The sequence below is a fragment of the Neofelis nebulosa genome, chromosome 6, assembly GCF_028018385.1.
Source record: "Neofelis nebulosa isolate mNeoNeb1 chromosome 6, mNeoNeb1.pri, whole genome shotgun sequence".
In the NCBI taxonomy this organism is placed as follows: domain Eukaryota; kingdom Metazoa; phylum Chordata; class Mammalia; order Carnivora; family Felidae; genus Neofelis; species Neofelis nebulosa.
The window spans coordinates 129074877-129095466 of record NC_080787.1 but is presented as its reverse complement, the minus strand read 5'-3'; the positions used below and the strand labels follow the sequence as shown (position 1 = coordinate 129095466).

At 43.5% G+C, this 20590-nt stretch overlaps 1 protein-coding gene across 2 annotated transcripts; it reads right to left on the bottom strand.

Moving 5' to 3' along the window:
- Window positions 1-392: 392 nt before the first annotated feature.
- On the bottom strand, window positions 393-13252 carry ABRACL (ABRA C-terminal like). Of its 2 annotated transcripts, none has more exons than XM_058735457.1 (3): window positions 13038-13252; window positions 9653-9719; window positions 393-975 (listed from the first exon to the last, which is right to left on the bottom strand). In XM_058735457.1, exons 2-3 carry the CDS (start codon window positions 9711-9713, stop codon window positions 791-793), a joined length of 246 nt encoding a protein of 81 aa, XP_058591440.1. In that variant the 5' UTR covers window positions 9714-9719; window positions 13038-13252; the 3' UTR covers window positions 393-790. The 2 variants fall into 2 exon arrangements, with proteins under 2 accessions (XP_058591440.1, XP_058591439.1); XM_058735456.1 differs by having other exon boundaries at window positions 12962-13086.
- Window positions 13253-20590: the final 7338 nt, after the last annotated feature.

The following is a 20590-nucleotide window of genomic DNA, read 5'->3' as shown; positions in this document are numbered from 1 at the left end:
CATCAGTCAATATTTTTTATAGGGCCCAATCATAACACAACCCTACTTTTCTTTTTTAATGTTTATTTATTTATTTTAGAGAGAGAGAGAGAGAGAACATAAGCAGGGAAAGGACAGAGAGAGAGGGAGACACAGAATCTGAAGCAGGCTCCAGGCTCCGAGCTGTCAGCACAGCTCAGTGAACTATGAGATCATGACCTAAGCCCAAGTCGGACGCTTAAATGACTGGGCCACCCAGGCGCCCCACACACCACTCTTGTAAAATTCTGTAGTTTCAAGAAACTTTTTCTTCCAATTATGATAACTTCTGTTGCAGTTACCTAATCTTGATGCAAAAACTTGATTTTGAGGGGCACATAAATCTTAAATGACAAAATAAGGCAATACAACAATTTTAACATTGTTATATGTTTTTATTACATAAACAGTACAATATTCATTGTGGGAGCTGATCTTTAGTTCTGCCTCTTGCTTTTATGGAATGTCAAATATCTGTAGAAATTATCTAAGAATGATTTATGAAACACCTTGCACCCCCACCAGAAAAGCCTCAGAGCCCCCATTTTCCAACCAGATTCCTGAGAAAAATGATAGGTTTTGTTTATTCTACAGTGTAATACATAAATTCTTCTCAAGGTATAAAAAAGGGCAGACTTTTAAAATAAGAGTCTCCTTTTGTTTTCAAAGTTCTATAAAAAATACATCAAGTATGCTCACGTGTGTCCTTTGACCTAATATTCCAGTTTACCAGAAACAAAAAATAACAATAAACAAAGATATGCAAACCACATTAATCTTGCAGCAATACAATGTCCACATCATCATGAACACCTTGCAAGAGTAGCTCTCCTGGGTACGTAACAACCTTCCTTCGTTTGGCAGCCTTGAGAGTTCCGACCAATGCTTCAAAGAGATTGGCACATTTGTCATCTTGGAAGAGGACCCCAAATTTCACGCTTAACTTCCCATCAGCATCTAATTTGAGAGAATACAGTGTTAGTCAATGCAAAGTCTATTTCTTGTCCCCATAAATGGCAGATTTACCTAATCTTTAAAAAAACATCTAACTGTATTCGCCAAGATTACAATTTAACAGTTCACGCTCAAATCAGACGTGATCTCTTGCCAGATCCATAAAGTGGCGGAATATGTACACTGTGTTATATATCTCCTAGCCTTCGTGTCATCTGGACAACGAAGACCCATTTACAAAAAGTCAATGTGTCACAGTGTTACTACTGTGGACCAATTCCCTCTGTATTTTGATTTTTTAATTGTGGCGTTGCTGAATCAATAAAAATAACAAATATTGGAGAACCTTTAGGTCAGGAGCAGTGTTTCTCTTAAGTGTGCTCTAAACACACTCAGGAGGGAACTGGTGACCTTAAAAATGAAGAAATCCCTTGGGAAGCCTGGGTGGCTCAGTCGGTTGGGCATCCGACTTCGTCTCAGGTCATGATCCCACGGTTTGTGACTTCAAGCCCCACGTTGGACTCTGTGCTGACAGCTCAGAGCCTGGAGCCTCCTTCGGATTCTGTGTCCCCCTCTCTCTCCGCCCCACCCCTGCTCGTCCTCTGTCTCTCTCTCTGTGTCCATCCGTCTGTCTGTCTCTCTCAAAAGTAAACAGTAAAAAAAAAAAAAAAAAAAAAAGAAGAAATCCCAGGCACCAGGGCACCTGGGTGGCTCAGTCGGTTAAGCATCTGACCCTTAATTTCAGCTCAGGTCATGAGGTCCCATGAGGACCCATGGGGTCCCAGCTGGGCATGGAGTTTGCTTAATATTCTCTCTCTCTGTCTCTCTGTCTCTGTCTCTCCTCCCTCTCTCTCTCTCTCTCTCTCTCTCTCTCTCTCTCTCTCTCTCTCTCATCCACTGCTCCTCCCCAACCCATGCTTGCTCTGCTCTCTATCTCGAAATATAATATTACTAAGAGAAGGCAATCTGAAAAGGCTACATGCTGTATGATTCCAACTACAGGACATTCTGGAAAAGGTAAAACAAAGGAAAAAGATAAAATTAAATAAAAAGATCAGTGGGCTTCAGGAGTTGGGCGGAGGAGACAAACAGGCAGCGCACAGAGGATTTCGAGAGCAGTGAATACATTCCGTAAAATACTATACTGATGGATACATGTCATTATACATTTATCCAAACCCACAGAATGTACACCACCAAGAGTGAATCATAAATTACGGACTGTGGTTGATGATGTGTTAATGTGCTAATGTAGATGATCAACTGTAACAAATGCACAATTCTGGTGGGGGATGCTGATAATGGGGGAGCCATACATGTGTGGGGATAACAGGTATACAGGAAATCTCTGTACCTTCCTCTCAGTTTTATTGTAGTCTAAAACTGCTTTAAAAAATTAAGTCTTTTTTAAGAAAATAAGGTAAACAAAAGGTGGATCTTTGGTTAAGAACCAATCAGTGCTGGGCACTGGAGGCAAGTAGACAGAAGTGTGGAGTCACTTTCTAGCTTTTGAAGAAATGGCTTTAGTTCCCACAAGGAAATAAGAAATATACACATAGTAAGTAAAGCGACAGTGCAAAGCAGTATGTGATTGGATGTCCAGTAAGGAGCCAAGACTAACCCCCTGCAGTTTGGAGAAAGGCAACATGACTCTGGGCTAGAACGGGAGGGGAAGACTTTATGGAGGAGGCAGCACTGGCCCTGACCTTTAAAAGGAGTGCAAATGGGGTGCCTGGGTGGCTCAGTCGGTTGAGTGTCCGACTTCGCCTCAGGTCATGACCTCACTGCTTGTGGGTTCGAGCCCTGCATCGGGCTCTGTGCTGACAGCTCAGAGCCTGGAGCCTGCTTCGGATTCCGTGTCCCGCTCTCTCTCTGCCCCTCCCTCACTCATCCTCTGTCTCCCTCTCTCTCTCAAGAATAAATAAAACATTAAAAAAAAAAATTAAACTTTGACTTTTCAACTTCCAGCGGCAGGACCCTTTGTTCGCAATAAGAACCTTTTACTGGTCACAGAAATAACAGGAGCTGCTGGGTAACCTTGAATATGGCCTCCAAGCTCTCTGAGCTGCACTTCCCTCATCTATACAATGAAGGTCAAAGTACCCCTCACAGATTGTTGCAAAGATGAAAAGATAGATTAGGCGTAAAGGCTTTGTTTCTTTTTTTTTTTTTTTTTAATGTTTAGTTATTTTTGAGAGAGAAAGAGAGAGTGTGAATGGGGGAAGGACAGAGAAAGAGGAAGACACAGAATCAGAAGCAGGCTCCAGGCTGTCAGCACAGAGCCCAACGCGGGGCTTGAACTCATGAACTGTGAGCTCGTGACCTGAGCTGAAGTCAGACGCTTAACCGACTGAGCCACCCAGGCACCCCTAGACGTAAAGGCTTTTATGGAGAGCTCAACATATGGTAAATTCTCAATTCAGGTTAAATTTTTGAAAGGCACCAAAGGCAGAAACCTGGGTGTAGTCTTGGAGCTCTGCCCACTCACTCTTCAGTCTCACAAGTGATTCCATTTCCTTCGTATCTTCTTCTTTTTTTTTTTTTTTAATTTTTTTTTTAACGTTTATTTATTTTTTGAGACAGAGAGAGACAGAGCATGAATGGGGGAGGGTCACAGAGAGAAGGAGACACAGAATCTGAAACAGGCTCCAGGCTCTGAGCTGTCAGCACAGAGCCCGACGCGGGGCTTGAACCCACGAACCGTGAGATCGTGACCTGAGCCGAAGTCGGACGCTTACCCGACTGAGCCACCTAGGCGCCCCTTCCTTTGTATCTTCTGTTGCTCTCATCTCCTCTCCATTGACAATTAATTTCTTGGTTCAGCCTGGAGTTGTCTCAGTGGATAACTAACTGCAAGACTCCTCACCAGCCTCCCTTTCTCCATTTCTGTCCCCAGTACGTCCTCCATATTGGTGCAGAATAAAAAATGTGAAAGAAACCTTTAAGATGCCAATCCGATTGATTTTTTTTTTTTTAAGTAAACCCTACCCTCAATATGGGGCTCAAACTCATGACCCCAAGATCAAGAGTCACAGGCTCCACTGACTAAGCCAGCCAGGTACCCCTTGTTGATGACACTCTTCTACTTTAACCTCCCAATGGCTCCCTACCACCTTCAAATAGTGATGCCCGTGGCATGGCAGGTAAGACCCTTCACTCTCTGGCCCTTGCCCTCCCTCTCCCCTCGTCTTCTGCCGTATCATTCTCTGCACCTTTTGATCCAGTCAAAATCAACGACTTGCTGTTACCCAGGGTGACATGAGAGATTGTGCCCTAGCAGTTTTGCCCATGTTGAGCCATCTGCCCAGCATCCCAGACCCCTTCCTCTAGCTAAATTCTTTTTCTTCCAGAATGGGCTCAAACGTCACCTTTTCTGAGAAGTCCTCTGTGATTCCCTCAGTTGAGTTAATAACTCTTCTTATAAAATTAAGTATGTATCAAAGCACTCACCATCAATTATAGTAACAGCTAATGTGTATTGAGTACTTGCTGTGTTCCTAGAACTATTCAGTGCATTTTAACTCACTTAAATGTTCAGTGCATTTTAACTCAGCAATTAAAACTCACTTCATCCTCATTTTATGAAAGGTAAGGCACAATTGGTTGCAAGAAACACCATTATTTTATGTTCTAATTAAACTGCCAAGGGCGCCTGGGTGGCTCAGTAGGTTGAGCGTCCATCCGACTTTGGCTCAGGTCATGATCTCACAGTTTTTGAGTTTGATCCCCACATCGGGCTCTGTGCTGACAGTGCGGAGCCTGGAGCCTGCTTCAGATTCTGTGTCTCCTTCTCTTTCTGCCCCTCTCTGGCTCGTGCTCTTTCTCTCTTAAAAATAAACTGCCAATTTAACCATGGCACACCATGTATAATAAGATGCATCCTTATTTTTGGAGATTTTTAAGTGAGGGGAGGAGGGTGCACCTGGATGGCTCAGTCAGTTAAGTGTCCGACTCTTGACTTTGGCTCAGGTCATGATCTCATGGTTAGTGAGTTCGAGCCCCATGTCAGGCTCTGCACTGACCGTGTGGAGCCTGCTTGAGATTCTCTCTGTCTCCCTCTTTCTCTGTCCCTCCCCTGAGAGCATATGCATGTGCTCTCTCTCTCTCTCTCTCTCTCTTTCTCTTTCTCAATAAATAAATAAATAAATAAACTTAGAAAAAATAGTATGGGGGGAAAAGTGTCTTTGAATCATTGAAATAGAGTATTATTATCCAAATAAGGAAACCATGGCACAAAAATGTTTAGCAATGTGCCCAAGGTCACACAGTAAGTGCTAAGGGAGCTGGGATTCATTCCTAAAGAGTCTGACTCCAGAGCTCATGCTCTTAACCACTTCCCAATACAAGCGTCCAGTTGATCTGCCCGTCTTCCCACTGCTTACAGAGGCCCACAGGGGCTGAGATGGAATTTTATTTATTTCCACATGTCCCGTACTTGAGCACAAAAGGCAGCTCTCAAGAAATATTTGCTGAATGAAAGAATTTAAATCTCCAGATAATCTTTATCCACTTATTTTTTTTCTACTGGATGAAAAATAAAAACACTTTATTTTATTCTATTTTTTAATTTTTTATTTTCTTTAACATTTATTTTTGAGAGACAGAGCACAAGTGGGGGAGGGGCAGAGAGAGCGGGAGACACAGAATCTGAAGCAGGCTCCAGGCTGTGAGCTGTCAGCACAGAGCCTGATCAGAGCGGGGCTCAAACTCATGAACCATGAGATCATGACCTGAACCGAAGTCAGATACTTAACCGACTGAGCCACCCAGGTGTCCTTTTTCTTTTTTTAATTTTTTTTAATGTTTATTTATTTTTGGGAGACAGAGTGTGAACAGGGGAGGGGCAGAGAGAGAAAGAGAAAGACAGAATCTGAAGATGCTCCAGACTCTGAGCTGTCAGCACAGAGCCCGACGCGGGGCTTGAACTCACAAGCCGTGAGATCATGACCTGAGCCGAATTTGGTTGCTTAACCAACTAACTGAGCCACCCAGGCACCCTCCAGGTGTCCTTTAAAGGACTTTATTTAAAAAAAAAATAGATACAACTAAATCCATCAATTTCCAACTTCACCTAGTACATCACATTTAGATTAGTCTAAAAATAATTAATCTGAATCGTAATTTACATTAGTCAAAATTATCCCAGACGCAATTTATATAGTTAACCATAACATATCCCCATAGATGCCTTCCAACTCAATAAGTCATCTATTTCCAGGAAAAAGTTAGTCAAGGAGGCCCAGGGAAGTGGCAAAGTTCGAAATGTTTCATCCCCACAGAAATTATGATAATTACACTTTGGTCTCCTAGTTTGGAAAGTTGCTAATTTTAAGTGCAGGTTCAGTTTGCCCTAGTAGAATAATAACACTGTTCTATAGTAAAGGTTAGAACTTTAAATGCAATTCAATCTGACCAATAAACCTTAGGCTAACGTGGAGAAAGATCTAAGAGAGAAGAAAATCCTACGAATCTTTGGAAACACATCTTTAATATTGTTAACAATCTAAACAATAGTACTACTCCCAAGAGCAACATGACCTCACAGAACTCTGGAGAAATTGGAAAGGTAGAAATGAGGAACACAGGTAGAGAAATCACTATGGAAAATAAGACTCAGGAAACTTCCATCAAGTGGATGTAGTGAACTGGGTGGGAGAAAAACGGGGTTAGGAAAGATGCTGCATTTGTTTGATTGGAGAACCAAGTAAGTTACGTTCTCCACACCTCCCTAGTGGTCTCCACAAACACCCCAAATTCAGCTCATTCGTTTCCTCCTTTACTGACCTGCCCTGTACTTCAAGTCTTGCCTGATATTCAAGGCTTTATTAAGTGCCCCAATTACTATAGCTTCCAATAATCTACTTCTCTAGGACCACACTGAATTTGAATGTCAGCACTCCACATTGCTCCCCGAAGACTTCCATGTCCTAATCCCAAGAAACCGTATGTGTCCTTATATGGCAAATGGAAATTTGTAGATGTGATGAAATGAAGGGTCCTGCAATGGGGAGATTATCCTGGACTTATCTGGGGGAGCCCAATGTAGTCACAAGTGTCCTTAAGAATGGAAGGGAGAAGCAGAAAAGGAGCTCAGAATGATGTAATATAAGGGCACAACCAGCTGTTGCCAGCTTTGAAGATGGAGAAAGGGGGACACGAACCAAGGAATGCAGGTTGACCCTAGAAGCTAGAAAAAGACTAGGAAACAGATGCTCCAGAACTTCCAGAAAGGAATACACTCTTGCCAACACCTTGATTTTAGCCCAAGGAGATCCTTATCAGAATCTGCTATGGTCTGAATGTTGGTGTCCTCTCAAAATTCATATGCAGATCCTACCCCCCAAAGGTAATAATATTGGTAGGTGGGGCCTTGGGGAGGTGCTCAAGTCATGAGGGTCATGAGTTATAAGAATCACTTCCTTTATAAGAGAGGCTGCAAAGAGATCCCAGCCCCTTTTACCATGTGAGGATACAACAAATCTACAAGTGGAGGAGGGCTCTCACCTCACTGGTCTGGCACCCTGACGGCAGACTTCCAGCCTCTAGAACTATGGGAGAATTAAACTTCTGCTGTTTATGAGCCACCCAGTCTGTGGTAATTTGTTACAACAGCCTAAACAGACTAAGATGGACACCCAACCTCCATTACAGTTAAGATATGGAACGTGTTGTTTTACGTCGCTAAGTTTGTGGTAGTGTTACCACAGCAGTAGAGAACTACTACCAGGGACGTTTGATACTAATGGCTCAATGGGATTCCAAGGATGTCTTATTTCAGGTGATCTGTGATTCGAAAGTAGACAGAGCTATAAGAAGAGTCAAGCTATGATGACAAAACAACTCTTATGAGGTACTTTTCAATTATTTATTTATTTTATTTTTATTAAAAATATTTTTTTTTTAATTTTTTAACGTTTATTTATTTTGAGACAGAGAGAGACAGAGCATGAACGTGGGAGGGTCAGAGACAGGGAGACACAGAATCTGAAACAGGCTTCAGGCTCTGAGCTGTCAGCACAGAGCCCAACGCGGGGCTCAAACCCACCAACCATGAGATCATGACCTGAGCCGAAGTCGGCCACTTAACCGACTGAGCCACTCAGGCGCCCCTTTATTAAAAATATTTTAGGGGCGCCTGGGTGGCGCAGTCGGTTAAGCGTCCGACTTCAGCCAGGTCACGATCTCGCGGTCCATGAGTTCGAGCCCCGCGTCAGGCTCTGGGCTGATGGCTCGGAGCCTGGAGCCTGTTTCCGATTCTGTGTCTCCCTCTCTCTCTGCGCCTCCCCCGTTCATGCTCTGTCTCTCTCTGTCCCAAAAATAAATAAAAAAAAAAAAAAAAAAAAAAAATATTTTAATGCATATTTATTTATTTTTGAGAGTGCAAGCAGGGAGGGGCAGAGAGTGAGAGAGAATATGAAACAGGCCTATGAGGTACTTTTTAGAGCTGTCGGTCACTTACGTGATGTCATTTTAAAACTTAAGAGTTCCATTATCCTAGTTGTTGCTGAATATGTCTATGGCTCTTACAATTTTCAGAATGTTCCCCCAAACTCTTGTATATCTTATCTGAGATGTGCAAATACCTAAAGCTACAAACGTAATAGCTACTTTCATCACAACTTGGAAAAGGACACTAAAACTGCCAATGTTACATGGCACTGATTTCACGGTAGCTGTTTACATGCTGCTAAAGGAAGAGCTCACTTAAAAAAAATTACCTAGGGGCGCCTGGGTGGCTCAGTCGGTTGAGCACCCGACTTCAGCTCAGGTCATGATCTTGCCGTACGTGAGTTCAACTTCCGCGTCAGGCTCTGTGCTGACAGCTCGGAGCCTGGAGCCTGTTTCAGACACTGTGTCTCCCTCTCTCTCTACCCCTCCCCCACTCATGCTGTCTGTCTCTCTCTCTGTCAAAAATAAATAAACATTAAAAAAAATTTTTTTTAATTACCTAAAGTTTGGTTATATGTACATAAAAATACTTGACTGTACAAAACTCAAGAATTGGGAGAAAATAAAGACAATTTAATATAATTTCAATCTGAGTCTGTAGTCATTTGGAAGTTTATAAGATGGTGGCAAGATAAAGCAAAAACAGATGAACTTTAATAGTGTGGCACAAAAAAATTTGACCATGATTTAATTACCAGATTTCAATGCAGCCAGATTAAAAAGCACAGCAATTTTCTTTGCATTCAAAGGATAATGAAATAACTCAACTATTCCTTACATCAAGAATCACAATATCCCCAAGGCTCTGTGTCTTCAGAAATCACTCCATGGCTGAGGGCAGAGCTTCCATAACTATGTCCTGAAGTCCTGGGTGACACTTTCATTGGGTCCTTCTTGCTCTGAGTTGAACTCAGGATACTGTGTCTGTGTTATAATACTTACTTTTTTAAATTTTTTAAAATTTTTATTTATTTTTACTTTGAGGGAGAGAGAGAGAGAGAGAGAGAGAGCGAGCACAAGCAGGGGGGAGGCAGAGAGAAGGAAAGACAAAATCCCAAGCAGGCTCTGCACCATCAGCGCAGAGCCCGATGCGGGGCTTGAACTCACGAACCGTGAGGTCATGATCTGAGCTGAGATCAAGAGTTGGATGCTTCACCAACTGAGCCACCCAGGCACTTTTGAGCCACCCAATACTTACTTTTTGAACCCAGTATGAGCCACCCATACTTACTTTTTGAACCCAGACGATGAATTTCCTCCACTAGGAGGTTAACTTCGTGATCCACATTCATTGTTGCCTGAGGAAGAAAGTAAGTCTATATTATTACCATTTCTATATCCCATTAACCACATCTTGCCAAATCCAAGGGCCATTTCTTTTTTTTTTCATGTTGCATTTGTCATTGTTAATTTACCATGTCTCTCTTCCTAAAAATACTTGTGAGGTGTACATGACACCAGACTACCTCCATTTCCCCTCTTTATATCTTTCCCTTTGGGCTGACCCCCTTCCTATTCTACACAGGATAATGGGGACAGTGCAGCTATTTTCCTTGCACCCACTATTAACTCTAAGCCTATCCTCATGGTGCTCTGCCCTGCACCAAAATTACAAAGGCGAGTGACACAGGACCTGCCCTCAGGGAACTCACTGTTCGGAACAGAGAAAGACGTGGGTTGGAAAATAGCAATGTGATAACATTCCTTGAGTGGTGAGTCCAACCATTAGGGGAGGACAAAGGAGGAAGCCACAGAGGACTTTGTAGAGGTCAGTGGAGAGAGATGAACTGGGAAGACCGTCGACAAAGGGTGCTCTATGAATGGGGAAGAGTGTGTGCAAAAGCACAGAAGCAAAGGAGGAAAAGCACAGCGCGTTTGAGGCAGGTCCTCAGCCAGAAGCTGGAGTGCCAAGATAAAGGAACACACTCCCCACCTTCCCCGAGCCTGAGGACTTGTGGGGAAAGCAGATCAATAACAGGGCAATTTTAATACTCTTAGATTCACGCGGTGATGCTGCTGGGTCACACGAAGGGCACGTATCCTTCCCTGGGCAGTGCCCGCTACCACCTGAGGGCAATGGAGACCTGTGGTGAGGATCATTCATCTCAGAGAGGAGTCCGGGACCAACAGGAGTGGAGAGACCTACCTTGGTTCACTAGGCCTTCTTCAGGCTTGTACACTAAAGACCCTTGACCCATGAAGTCAGTCTAGAGGAGACCTGCCCCTGTTTTTTAAAATGAAAGCTCCCTTGATGCATGTGTGTGATAGGGTGGGCAGGATGGATAGATGTAAGAGCGGATTGGGGAGCCATATAAGAGAACATTTTCCTAACAAGCAACACCAACAATTAGTTTGCACTTGTTATTGGTAGCATTGAGGCAGCAGTATGGATCTGTGAGGGCTACTGAGGAAATTAGCCCTCACTGGACAGGAAAAGGAGTCAAATGCCCAAGGGAATCATGATCCTCTCCAGTTCTGACTCTCTGGCTTCCTCCCACTTGGAACATTTATCTCTTTAACACTACCCTCCCCCCCCCCACTCACCCCCATAATCAGCAGCACACTTCAGACCTAGCTCTCCTTTATTAATGAGACTCAACGAGGAAATCCCACTATTAATGTGAATTCCTGCCTCAAATTAAGCAGATGTATGCAGGTTCCGTTTAAAGAAAGGAAAGCAACCAGCATTTTTTTATATAATTAATTACACACGAAACTCCTTATCTGTGTTAATTCACGTAATCCTAAGAAAACTTTGCAAAGTATTTATTATTTATCGCCATTTTACGGATGATGAAACTGGCTCACTTAAATGCTGTTGTCCCACAATCATATGCTGTTTCTACAACATCATTCTGGCTTTTTTTTTTTTCTTTTCTTCTTCTTCTTCTTCTTCTTCTTCTTCTTCTTCTTCTTCTTCCTGGTTAGTATGCAAAGTGTGCTAAATATAATAGTGAGTCGTGTTTGAAATATTGCATGCTGAGCACTTACTAAGGCAGAACACTTATAAAGCAAGAAAGGCTCCCTGCCCAGACCCCTACCAGTAGGAAAAATAACAGGATTAGGAACTATTGCTACATACATAATTTGGCATGATGTATGTATGTATGTATGTACGTATGTATGTATGTATTTTCTTAGCAGGGACAAAGTGGGGGCGGGGGGCAGGATACTCATTGTTGTTACACATTTGAAAGCCCATGACATTTTGTAAGGATAGAAGCCTGGGACTGGGGGTAAGCGGCAAGATCAAGAACAATAAGGAGAGGCCATCAGCAGAGCAAGTCTAAGGGGAAGAAAGAGATTTTCAGTGGGAGGCTCAAGCTCAAGGGAAGGCGGTGGCAGATGCTAGTCGGGCCCTCTAACTGTGTCAGAATCTAATTAGGCATTGTGCGTGGGCACCACAAAGAAAGCGGAACGTCGGAGGGTTGGCACACATGCTGAAATATACACTTAATATATTTAATGACCTTCTCACAGTTTTTGTCTTGTTTGTTTAAGTTTAGAGGCAATACACGGAGATTTTCTCACGTTCGAGGAATAAAGCCTGCTGGGGTGGGGACGCCTGGGAATCGGCAGCCGGCGGTACAGCGGCACGCTGGGGGCTGGCCACTTCTTTCAGCGGTCCTTCGCAGTCCCAGACTAGCAGCTGGTGGGGGTCAAAGGAGGACTCGGGTTCCTTCCTGCCAGCCCGCTGGCGCGCACACGCTCCATATTTGGTCATCACTGCTCCAAGTTTGGGAGCTGGCCCGGAAGGGGTCCCCAGCCCCAGTCCCCTGCAGGCCATCACACGGTCACCACCCGCACCAGTGTAGGGCTGGGGAGCGGGGGAGTCGGGGCCCGGACCGCACTGCAGATTCCGGGGCAGCCCCCGCGGGAAGGGCCGAGTCCCGGAAGCCTTTGTCTCCGCGAGTCCGCGCCAGCGCCGCGCGCCCCGCGCTCCCCCGGTGGCCGGTGCGCCCCGGCGAGCCGAGAAAGCCAGCGCCCAAACCGGGTGACGGCAGTCGACCCCGCTCGGGGCTCCCCGCGCCCCCAGGGTCTCGCACCACCCCCACCCTCCACACCCACGATTTGGAGCCTATGGGACCGCACCCACCGCCGCAGAGTCCGCGGCCGCGGGGCCACCGCAGTCCTCGGGGGAGCCTGTCCCCTCACCCCCAGCCCTCCCCCGCCCCGCTCTGCAGATCGCGCTCCCGCGCCACCGGCAAGTGCAAAGAGGACACGCTGCACCGCGGAGCAAGCCTTCACCTGGCTACCGGTTTCTCTTCCCGCCCCCCCCCCTCCCCCCCATCCCGGGCCGGCGCGATGTCACGTGAGCCGATGCGGAAGTCGGCAGAACTGGGGGCGTAGGGGCGCGCCCACCCGATACCCCCTCTGCCGGGTCTCAGCCCAATTCCAGTTAACAACCTCCACGCGCCTCGGTCCCTCCCGGTCCCGGCTCCCCACCCGCAGCCCCCGATCCCCCGTCTGCCTAGCCTCCACGGGACACCCCGGTCCATCCTTTATGACTGCCCATCACCTTCCCGGGAGACCCACTCACCTCTCCGCCTCTTTATCTTTTCTCGGAAAAAGCCGGTGCAGAGTCGGTCGGGACCTGGCTAATGTGTTCAACTCACCGAGGAGGAAGAGGCTGGGGAAGGAAGTGACTGAGGCGAGGAGAAAGGCTGGTGTGGAGGAGGGGGGGGTGGGAGGTGAGTTTAAGCGCTCGGGAAAGGGGCCGCCCACACTCCCAGGGACAAGCCTATGAGAAGGAAACTAGAGAGAGGAGAGCCGGAGAAGGGGGCCGACTCCCGGCAGGTGGCGGGGCGCCCGAGGCTTCTAGGAATACGGACTCAGAACTTCCAAGAGCGCCACCGTTCCTCCGCACCACTCGGTGCCAATGATTCCCAACCTCCACCTCAGATCCTGGGCATTGATTTCCTGCCAGGATCTCTCTCTTTTAACATAAGAAAGAACGCGCCCACAACGTGACGACAGCTGAGATCTCCCAGGAGGAACGTGACATTGGTTCTCTATGCCAGGAGCGGGGGTGTCCAGAAAACCAGGAACAGGGCAGCAGGATAGACTGATGGCGGGGGGGGGGGGGGGGGGGGGCGGAGGGGGGGAGTATTCTTGAAAACTAATTTGTTCTACTGAAAAGAAATTTTGTTTGGACAATGTTAGTTCTTGATCCTGAGTGAATATAACTTTCTTCTCTTCATTCAATATCCTACATTTAACTGCACAATTCAATCTATTCATACTCCCTTTATTTTGGTCACTGTTGTTTTACTCAGTGTGTGTGTGTGTGTGTGTGTGTGTGTGTGTGTATGCGCGTGTGAGAGCACGCAAGACAGAAAGAAAGAGGAGAGAAATGGAGAGAGACATACTTGCTATACCGAGAGTCCCTTCAAAAAGGAGGACACCTAGGTGGCCCAGCCCGTTAAAGGTGGGACTCTTGATTTCTGCCCAGGTCATGATCTCACTTTGTTAGATGGAGCCCACGAAGTTCGGCTCTGAGCTCAGAGCCTGGAGCCTACTTGGGATTCTCTCTCTCGCTGGCTATCTCTCAAAATAAATAAGGTTTGAAAAGTAAACAAAAGGAAACTGAAGCCCTGCTCAGAGAAATGACCCAAACTTCCCTAAGGCAAAGGTTGCACTAATAACTACCAACCCCTCCCCAAGCTGATTGGATTAGTGGTGATCATGTGACAAGAGCACACAATTCATAAACTGGCCATCATCCAAGAAGGTGACCTGGAACAAACAAACAGCCCTCACCAGACAGGGACTCTGATAATTAACTAAGCAATCGGATTCTCCCGTGGAAATTGAAAGGGGAGAGCAGAGAATGAGCTATCCCATAGAAAGGCTGAAGCTGAGAGAGAACTTGAGGCTGGGGTAGAGAAAATGGGCCTCCAGAAAGCCACGCACTTGAGTAAGCAGAAACTCCCTGGGGTGAAGCAGAAGGTGGGGGCAGAAATGGTAGAAGCAAAGTCTAAGAGAAGTGAGACCCAGTGATGGAATAAGAGCGACAAAAACACCTGCTCCCCAGGGGGGTGTGACTATCCCGGTCCCCAAGGCTGCGCTGGATCCCTCCACTTCCCAAATTGTATTCTAGTTACCCTTTCGTAGTGGGTACCGAGCACTTGGGGCGTGACTTTGAATGCGTCTCTGTTCCCTACCACCAAAAGATTCTAATTCTGCCTGGGTTTCTCATGTCAGATGAAGTATAAGGTGACTCTCAGATCCTTTGAGGCCTATCTTTTTCTCACTAAAAGAAAGCTGAGAGGGTACACTTTGTATCTTTCAGAGTCTACATAATGCAAAATCATAATTCAAGAAGATCTCATATCGAACACTTCTCCAAGCAGGACCTGGCTATTTGGCCTGGGGCAGTGATCATGGATCTTCATTCAGATAACAGCCGGTGAGATGAATAATCAATCTGTAGCCTGCTCCTTCTGTTACGACTAAGTAATTCATGTTTCACAGTACTCTACCAATGGGCAAAAAAAAGAGAAAGACTATTGAAGCAAGTAGAGGTCCCTATTAATATAAAAGTGGATTCAGTCTTTGAAAATACTTTGTTTCTACGTAGGCTGCACTAAGTATAACATATACTTCCTATTACTCTATAATTCAAGACCATTATTTTTGATGAAAGAAATATTAAAGTGTTTGCCAATTAACATTTTTCCTACCCAATGCCTACTCTTCAGTTTCGATACAGAATTTTGCCATCTTTTCCTATTCTCTCAGGAATATCAACATGTAGCTAAACAATGTGGAATTTTAACTCAAAAAAGCAAAAACTAAGGCTTATCAAACAGTTAAGAAGTATTTATTAAATATCAGGGATGTGCCAGCAACAGTTTGCCAAGATCGGAGGGTACAAAGTAGCCCGCAGCATGATCTTTGACGAAAAGAACTTTCGGTAATGTACATGTGAAATATTAAGACAATCTTTATCCATTTATTTAATTGCATAATATAGACCAGTACTGTCCAATAGAAATATAACTGTGAGCCACACATGTAATTTAAAATTTTCTATTAGCCACATTAAAAAATGTGAAATTAACTTTAATAATATGTTCTAACCCAGTATAGCCAAGATACCATCATTACCACCTGTAAAAATTATTAATGAGATATTATACATTCCTTGTTTTGTACCGTCTTTGAAGTCTAAGGTGTATTTTATACTTACAGAACATTTCAGGTGCTTGATAGCCTTATACACCTAGTGGCTACTATATTAGTCAGTGTTGCTATGCACTATTCCAGAATTAAGGATGGCGTATGTGCTAGTAATTTTCTTAAGAAGTTACATGTTCCTGGGGCTCCTAGGTGGCTCAGTTGGTTAAGTGTCCGACTTCGGCTCAGGTCACCATCTCATGGTTCGTGAGTTCAAGTCCCGCGTCTGGCTCTGTGCTGACAGTTCAGAGCCTGGAGCCTGCTTTGGGTTCTGTGTCTCCCTCTCTCTCTGCCCCTCCTCTGCTCGTTCTCTCTCTCTCTCTCAAAAAAAAAAAATATATATATATATATATTAAAAAAATTTTTAGATAAAAATTAAAAAATGACATGTTCCTGGAATGAGAAAAATAGTAACATTATATTTAAAGGTTCATGACAAATTGAATTAGTCATTTTAAAGACATAATTGCTGCATTGTAATGAATAGGAAGCAATATTTGTAAGAAATCTTGAGGGTAACAATTCTATCCTGAGTATATACCCAAGAGAAAAGGGACAGAGATTCATCTAAAAATATGACAGAACAGGCACCTGGGTGGCCCAGGTGGTAAGCGTTCAACTTCCACTCAGATCATGATCTCACGGTTCGTGGGTTTGAACCCCGTATCGGACTCTGAGCTAACAGCTCAGAGCCTGGAGCCTGCTTCGGATTCTGTCTCCCTCTCTCTCTGCCCCTCCCCTACTCACGCTCTGTCTCCTCTCTCAAAAATAAATAAAAATTTAAAAAATGTAAAAAAAAAAAGATATGACAGAAATAGTCATGGTAGCACTATTCAGAATATTTCTAAACTCAAGTTATCTAATGTCCAATAACATTAGAAGGGTTAATAAATTGTGACCTATTCATAAACCAGAAAATGATCCGCCAAGGAAAAGCCACAACCAACAACTACACGCAACAATGCAGATGAACCTCACAAACACAGTGTTGAGTGAAATGATCTGACATAAAGTTTTAAAAGCAGGCAAAACTAATCAGAGGTGTTAAAAATTAGGATAGCGGTTATCTTTGTTGGGTGGTGGGTGACTAAAACAGGGCACGGCGGGGGCCTTGTGGGTGGTGATCATGTTCTGCTTCTTGATCTATTCACTGGTTAAACAGATGTTTTGAGAATTCATTAAGCTGGACACTTAATTATTTTTCTTGTGGCTGTGCTGTTTTTAAATAAAACAGTAAAAAAAAAAAAAAAAAAAAATGGAGGATCTTGACCAAGCAAGGTCTATTCCAGGAATGCAAGGATTATTCAACAGTAGAAAATTTAATCAGTGTAATATAATATATTAATAGAAAAAAGGGGGAGTCCATGTGTAATCATCTCAGTAGATGAAAAAAAGAAGCATTTGATAAAGTGCAGTACTCTTTTACAATAAAAACCTTCAACAGGGGCGCCTGGGTGGCTTGGTCGGTTAAGCGTCCAACTTCGGCTCAGGTCATGATCTCACGGTCCGTGAGTTCGAGCCCCGAGTCGGGCTCTGTGCTGACAGCTCAGAGCCTGGAGCCTGTTTCGGATTCTGTGTCTCCCTCTCTCTCTGCCCCTCCCCTGTTCATGCTCTGTCTCTCTCTGTCTCAAAAATAAAAAAATGTTAAAAAAAAAAATTAAAAAAAAAAAAACCTTCAACAAACTAGGAAAAGAAGGAAATTTTCTCAACCTAATAATAATAAGGGCAACTATAAAAACTCATAGCTAGCATTGTGCTTAATTGTGAAAAACTGAAAGCATTTCCCCTAAGATCAGGCACGAGACAAGAATGTCTGCTAAAGAATTCACAAAAAGGAGATAATAAGCCAGGTTAGCAAGGTTGCAGGATATATCGATATATAAAAATCAGTTGTAGAGGCACCTGGCTGGATCAGTAGGTGGGACATACGACTCTTGATCTAAGCGTTGAGTTTGAGCCACACTCTGGGTGTAGAGATTACTTTAAAAAGATAAGATCTTGGGGCGCCTGGGTGGCTCAGTCGATTGAGCAACCAACTCCCTCTCTCTCTGCCCCTCCCCCACTCATGCTCTGTCTCTCTCTGTCTCAGATATAAATAAATATTAAAAAAATTTTTTTTTAAAAGATAAAATCTTTTTAAAAAATCAATTGTATTTTTATATACTAGCAATGAAAAATCTGAAAATGAAACTAAGAAATAAATTGTGCTTATAATAACATGAAAAAAATAAAATACTTAGGAATAAGTTTAAAGAAGTGCAAGGCTTGTACCCTTGTCAAAATACTGTTGACAGAAAAAAAAATTTTAAACCTAAGTAAACTGGAAAAATATCCTGTATTCATAGATTGATATATCTAATATTGTGAGATGGCAATATTTCCCCAAATGATCTGCAGATTGAAGGCAATCCCTATAAAAACTCTAACTTTTTTTTTGACAAGCTAATCCTAAAATTCACATGGAAATTAAAGAGATCCAGAAGAGCCAAAAGAATTTTGAAAAAGAACAAAGTTGGAGGACTCACAGTCCCTGATTTCAAAGCTTACTACAAAGCTATAGTGAGTAATGTAAAACTTACTACATAGGTACAGTAAGTGTAATATAGACGTGTAGAAAATGGAATGGAATTCACAGTGCAGTAATAAATATATTCATTTATGGTCAATTGATTTTCATAAGGGTGCCAAGACCATTCAATGGAGAAAGAATGGAATTTTCAACAAATGGTGCTGGGACTCTGGATATCCATAAGGAAAATAATTAATTGGATCCCTATCTCATATAATATAAAAACTTAAAATGGATCAAAGGTATAAACATAGGAGTAGAAACTATAAATCTCTTAGGACACATAGGTGTAAATCTTCATGACCTTGGATAAGAGAACATTTTCTAAGCCATGACACCAAAAGCTCAAGCAACCAGAGGAAAAATAGATAACCTGCATTTCATAAAAATTAAAAATCTCTATGCACCAAGGACAGCATCAAAAGTAAAAGCTGGGACAGGCCCAGTCAATTTAGGACAACGGGTCACCCTACCCATATATCACCCTTCTCTTTTGTAGATTTTTTCGTTTGGTTTTCAGTTCTTCCACTTTCTTTTTCCTAAGTCTTTGTTGCTTCTCCAGTAAGGGAGAGGCTACATTATCCTTTATTGAGCCTGGTCCAAATGGTCTGTGTTGCCAGCTGAGAGTTAAAATTTCAAGATCATTGAACTTAATCACAAGAGGTTAAATGCTATGTGCAAAGAGCAGCCAGACAGGCAGCTGTAGTGATCACAGTAGAGTCAGGAGGCAAGGTGGGCACCGAGAAATAGAATTTCTAGACCAAATGTCCGCGGTGTTGTCTGAGGGTCACAAAGGCCTGGAGTGGAAGAGGTTAATGCCACAAAGCATGACAGTGGTAGTTAATCTGGCTACACATTAGAATCATTTGCCAACCCTTAAGAAGCAGTGCCCCAGACCTATCTAAACCAGTTAAATCATACTCCCAGAGACACCTATATTTTAAGGTCCCGAAATAATTCTAATGTGCGGTCAACGTTGAGAACCAACTGGTCTAGTCAAGCCTATGAAGCCTGCAGAAATCTTGTGGCAGCAGTTTTGCTCCAAGGAATTCCAAGAGACTTCTGCTTTTTTTTGTTTATTAATGTTTTATATATTTTTGAGAGGAGGAGAGAGGCAGAGGGCGAAGGGACAGAGGATTCAAACAGCACTCCTCACTGACAGCAGTGAGCCTGATGAGGGGCTCAAACTCACAAACTGTGAGATCATGACCTGAGTTGAAGTCGCCTGGCCAGCCAATCAAGTGAGCCACCCATAGTGCTTTTCAGCTGCTGCAGCTACTATCTTTTTAGTTGATCCCACAGAATGTAATGGGTCTGTTCTAGTCTCTGCCCAGGCTCCCTCATTCATGTTGTCTCTGGTAGTGGCACTTTCCTAGTTTGAGCAGATGTCCCTTGACAAGGTAGGGACTCAACAATATTATAAGATTTGAGAGGTGCTCAGGAAGGTCTCTTTCTCCCAAAGTATCTTTTCTACCACCATGATTTGTGCCCGGAATTCCAATCAGTATAGGTTGCTTTAATATAGAAGATGCAAATTCAAGGCAAATAATGCAGTCTTTCAGGATCTCCAGTCCGGACTCTTGAAAAAGTATCTGGGGTGCCTGGGTGGCTCAGTCGGTTGGGCGTCAGGCCATGATCTTGCCATTCCGAGGCCAAGCCCCGACCCTGGGTCTGTGCTAACAGCTCAGAGCCTGGAGCTTGCTTCGGATTCTCTATCTCCCTCTGTCTCTGCCCCTCCCCACTCATGCTTTTTCTCTCTGTGTCTCTCAAAAATAAATAAACATCAAAAAAATTTTTTTAAGAAAAAAAAGAAAAAGTATCTAATAGACCCAATTTAGATTGATTATTATTGAATATTACTCCCAATTAAATCTAATATATCAAATATATATGGCTGCACTCCAAAAGCTGTAAATGAGATAGCTTCTCTACCAAGGAGGTGTGGGAGAGGAATCATCCCAAAAGACAACAGCAGCTCTATAGATCTGTCCTGTACAGTAACTAGCCACTAGACCCATATGGATATTTTCATTTAAATAAATGTCATTTTCATTAAATTAATTGAAGTGAAATAACATTAACAATTCAGACCTTCAGTCACAGTAGCCTCATTTCAAGTATTCAATTGCTACAAGTGGTTAAAGGCTGCTGTCTTACAGCACAGAACATTTCTACTTTTCCGGAAAGTTCTGTTGGACAGAGATGTTAGAGATGGCAAAAAATAATAATAATAAAAATAAAAAATAAAAAATAAGTCAACAAAATCTGGCAAGTTGCTAAGAATCTTAATAAGATAACCAATATTTAGCTCTTGCAATATTTCCCCCACTCCCGACCCACCAGCCAAAAAACTTTACAAATTAGTTCTGTTCTAGGCCTCCTACTTTTCTCACATGAAACCTAAATTCTTACCCCGAAGTG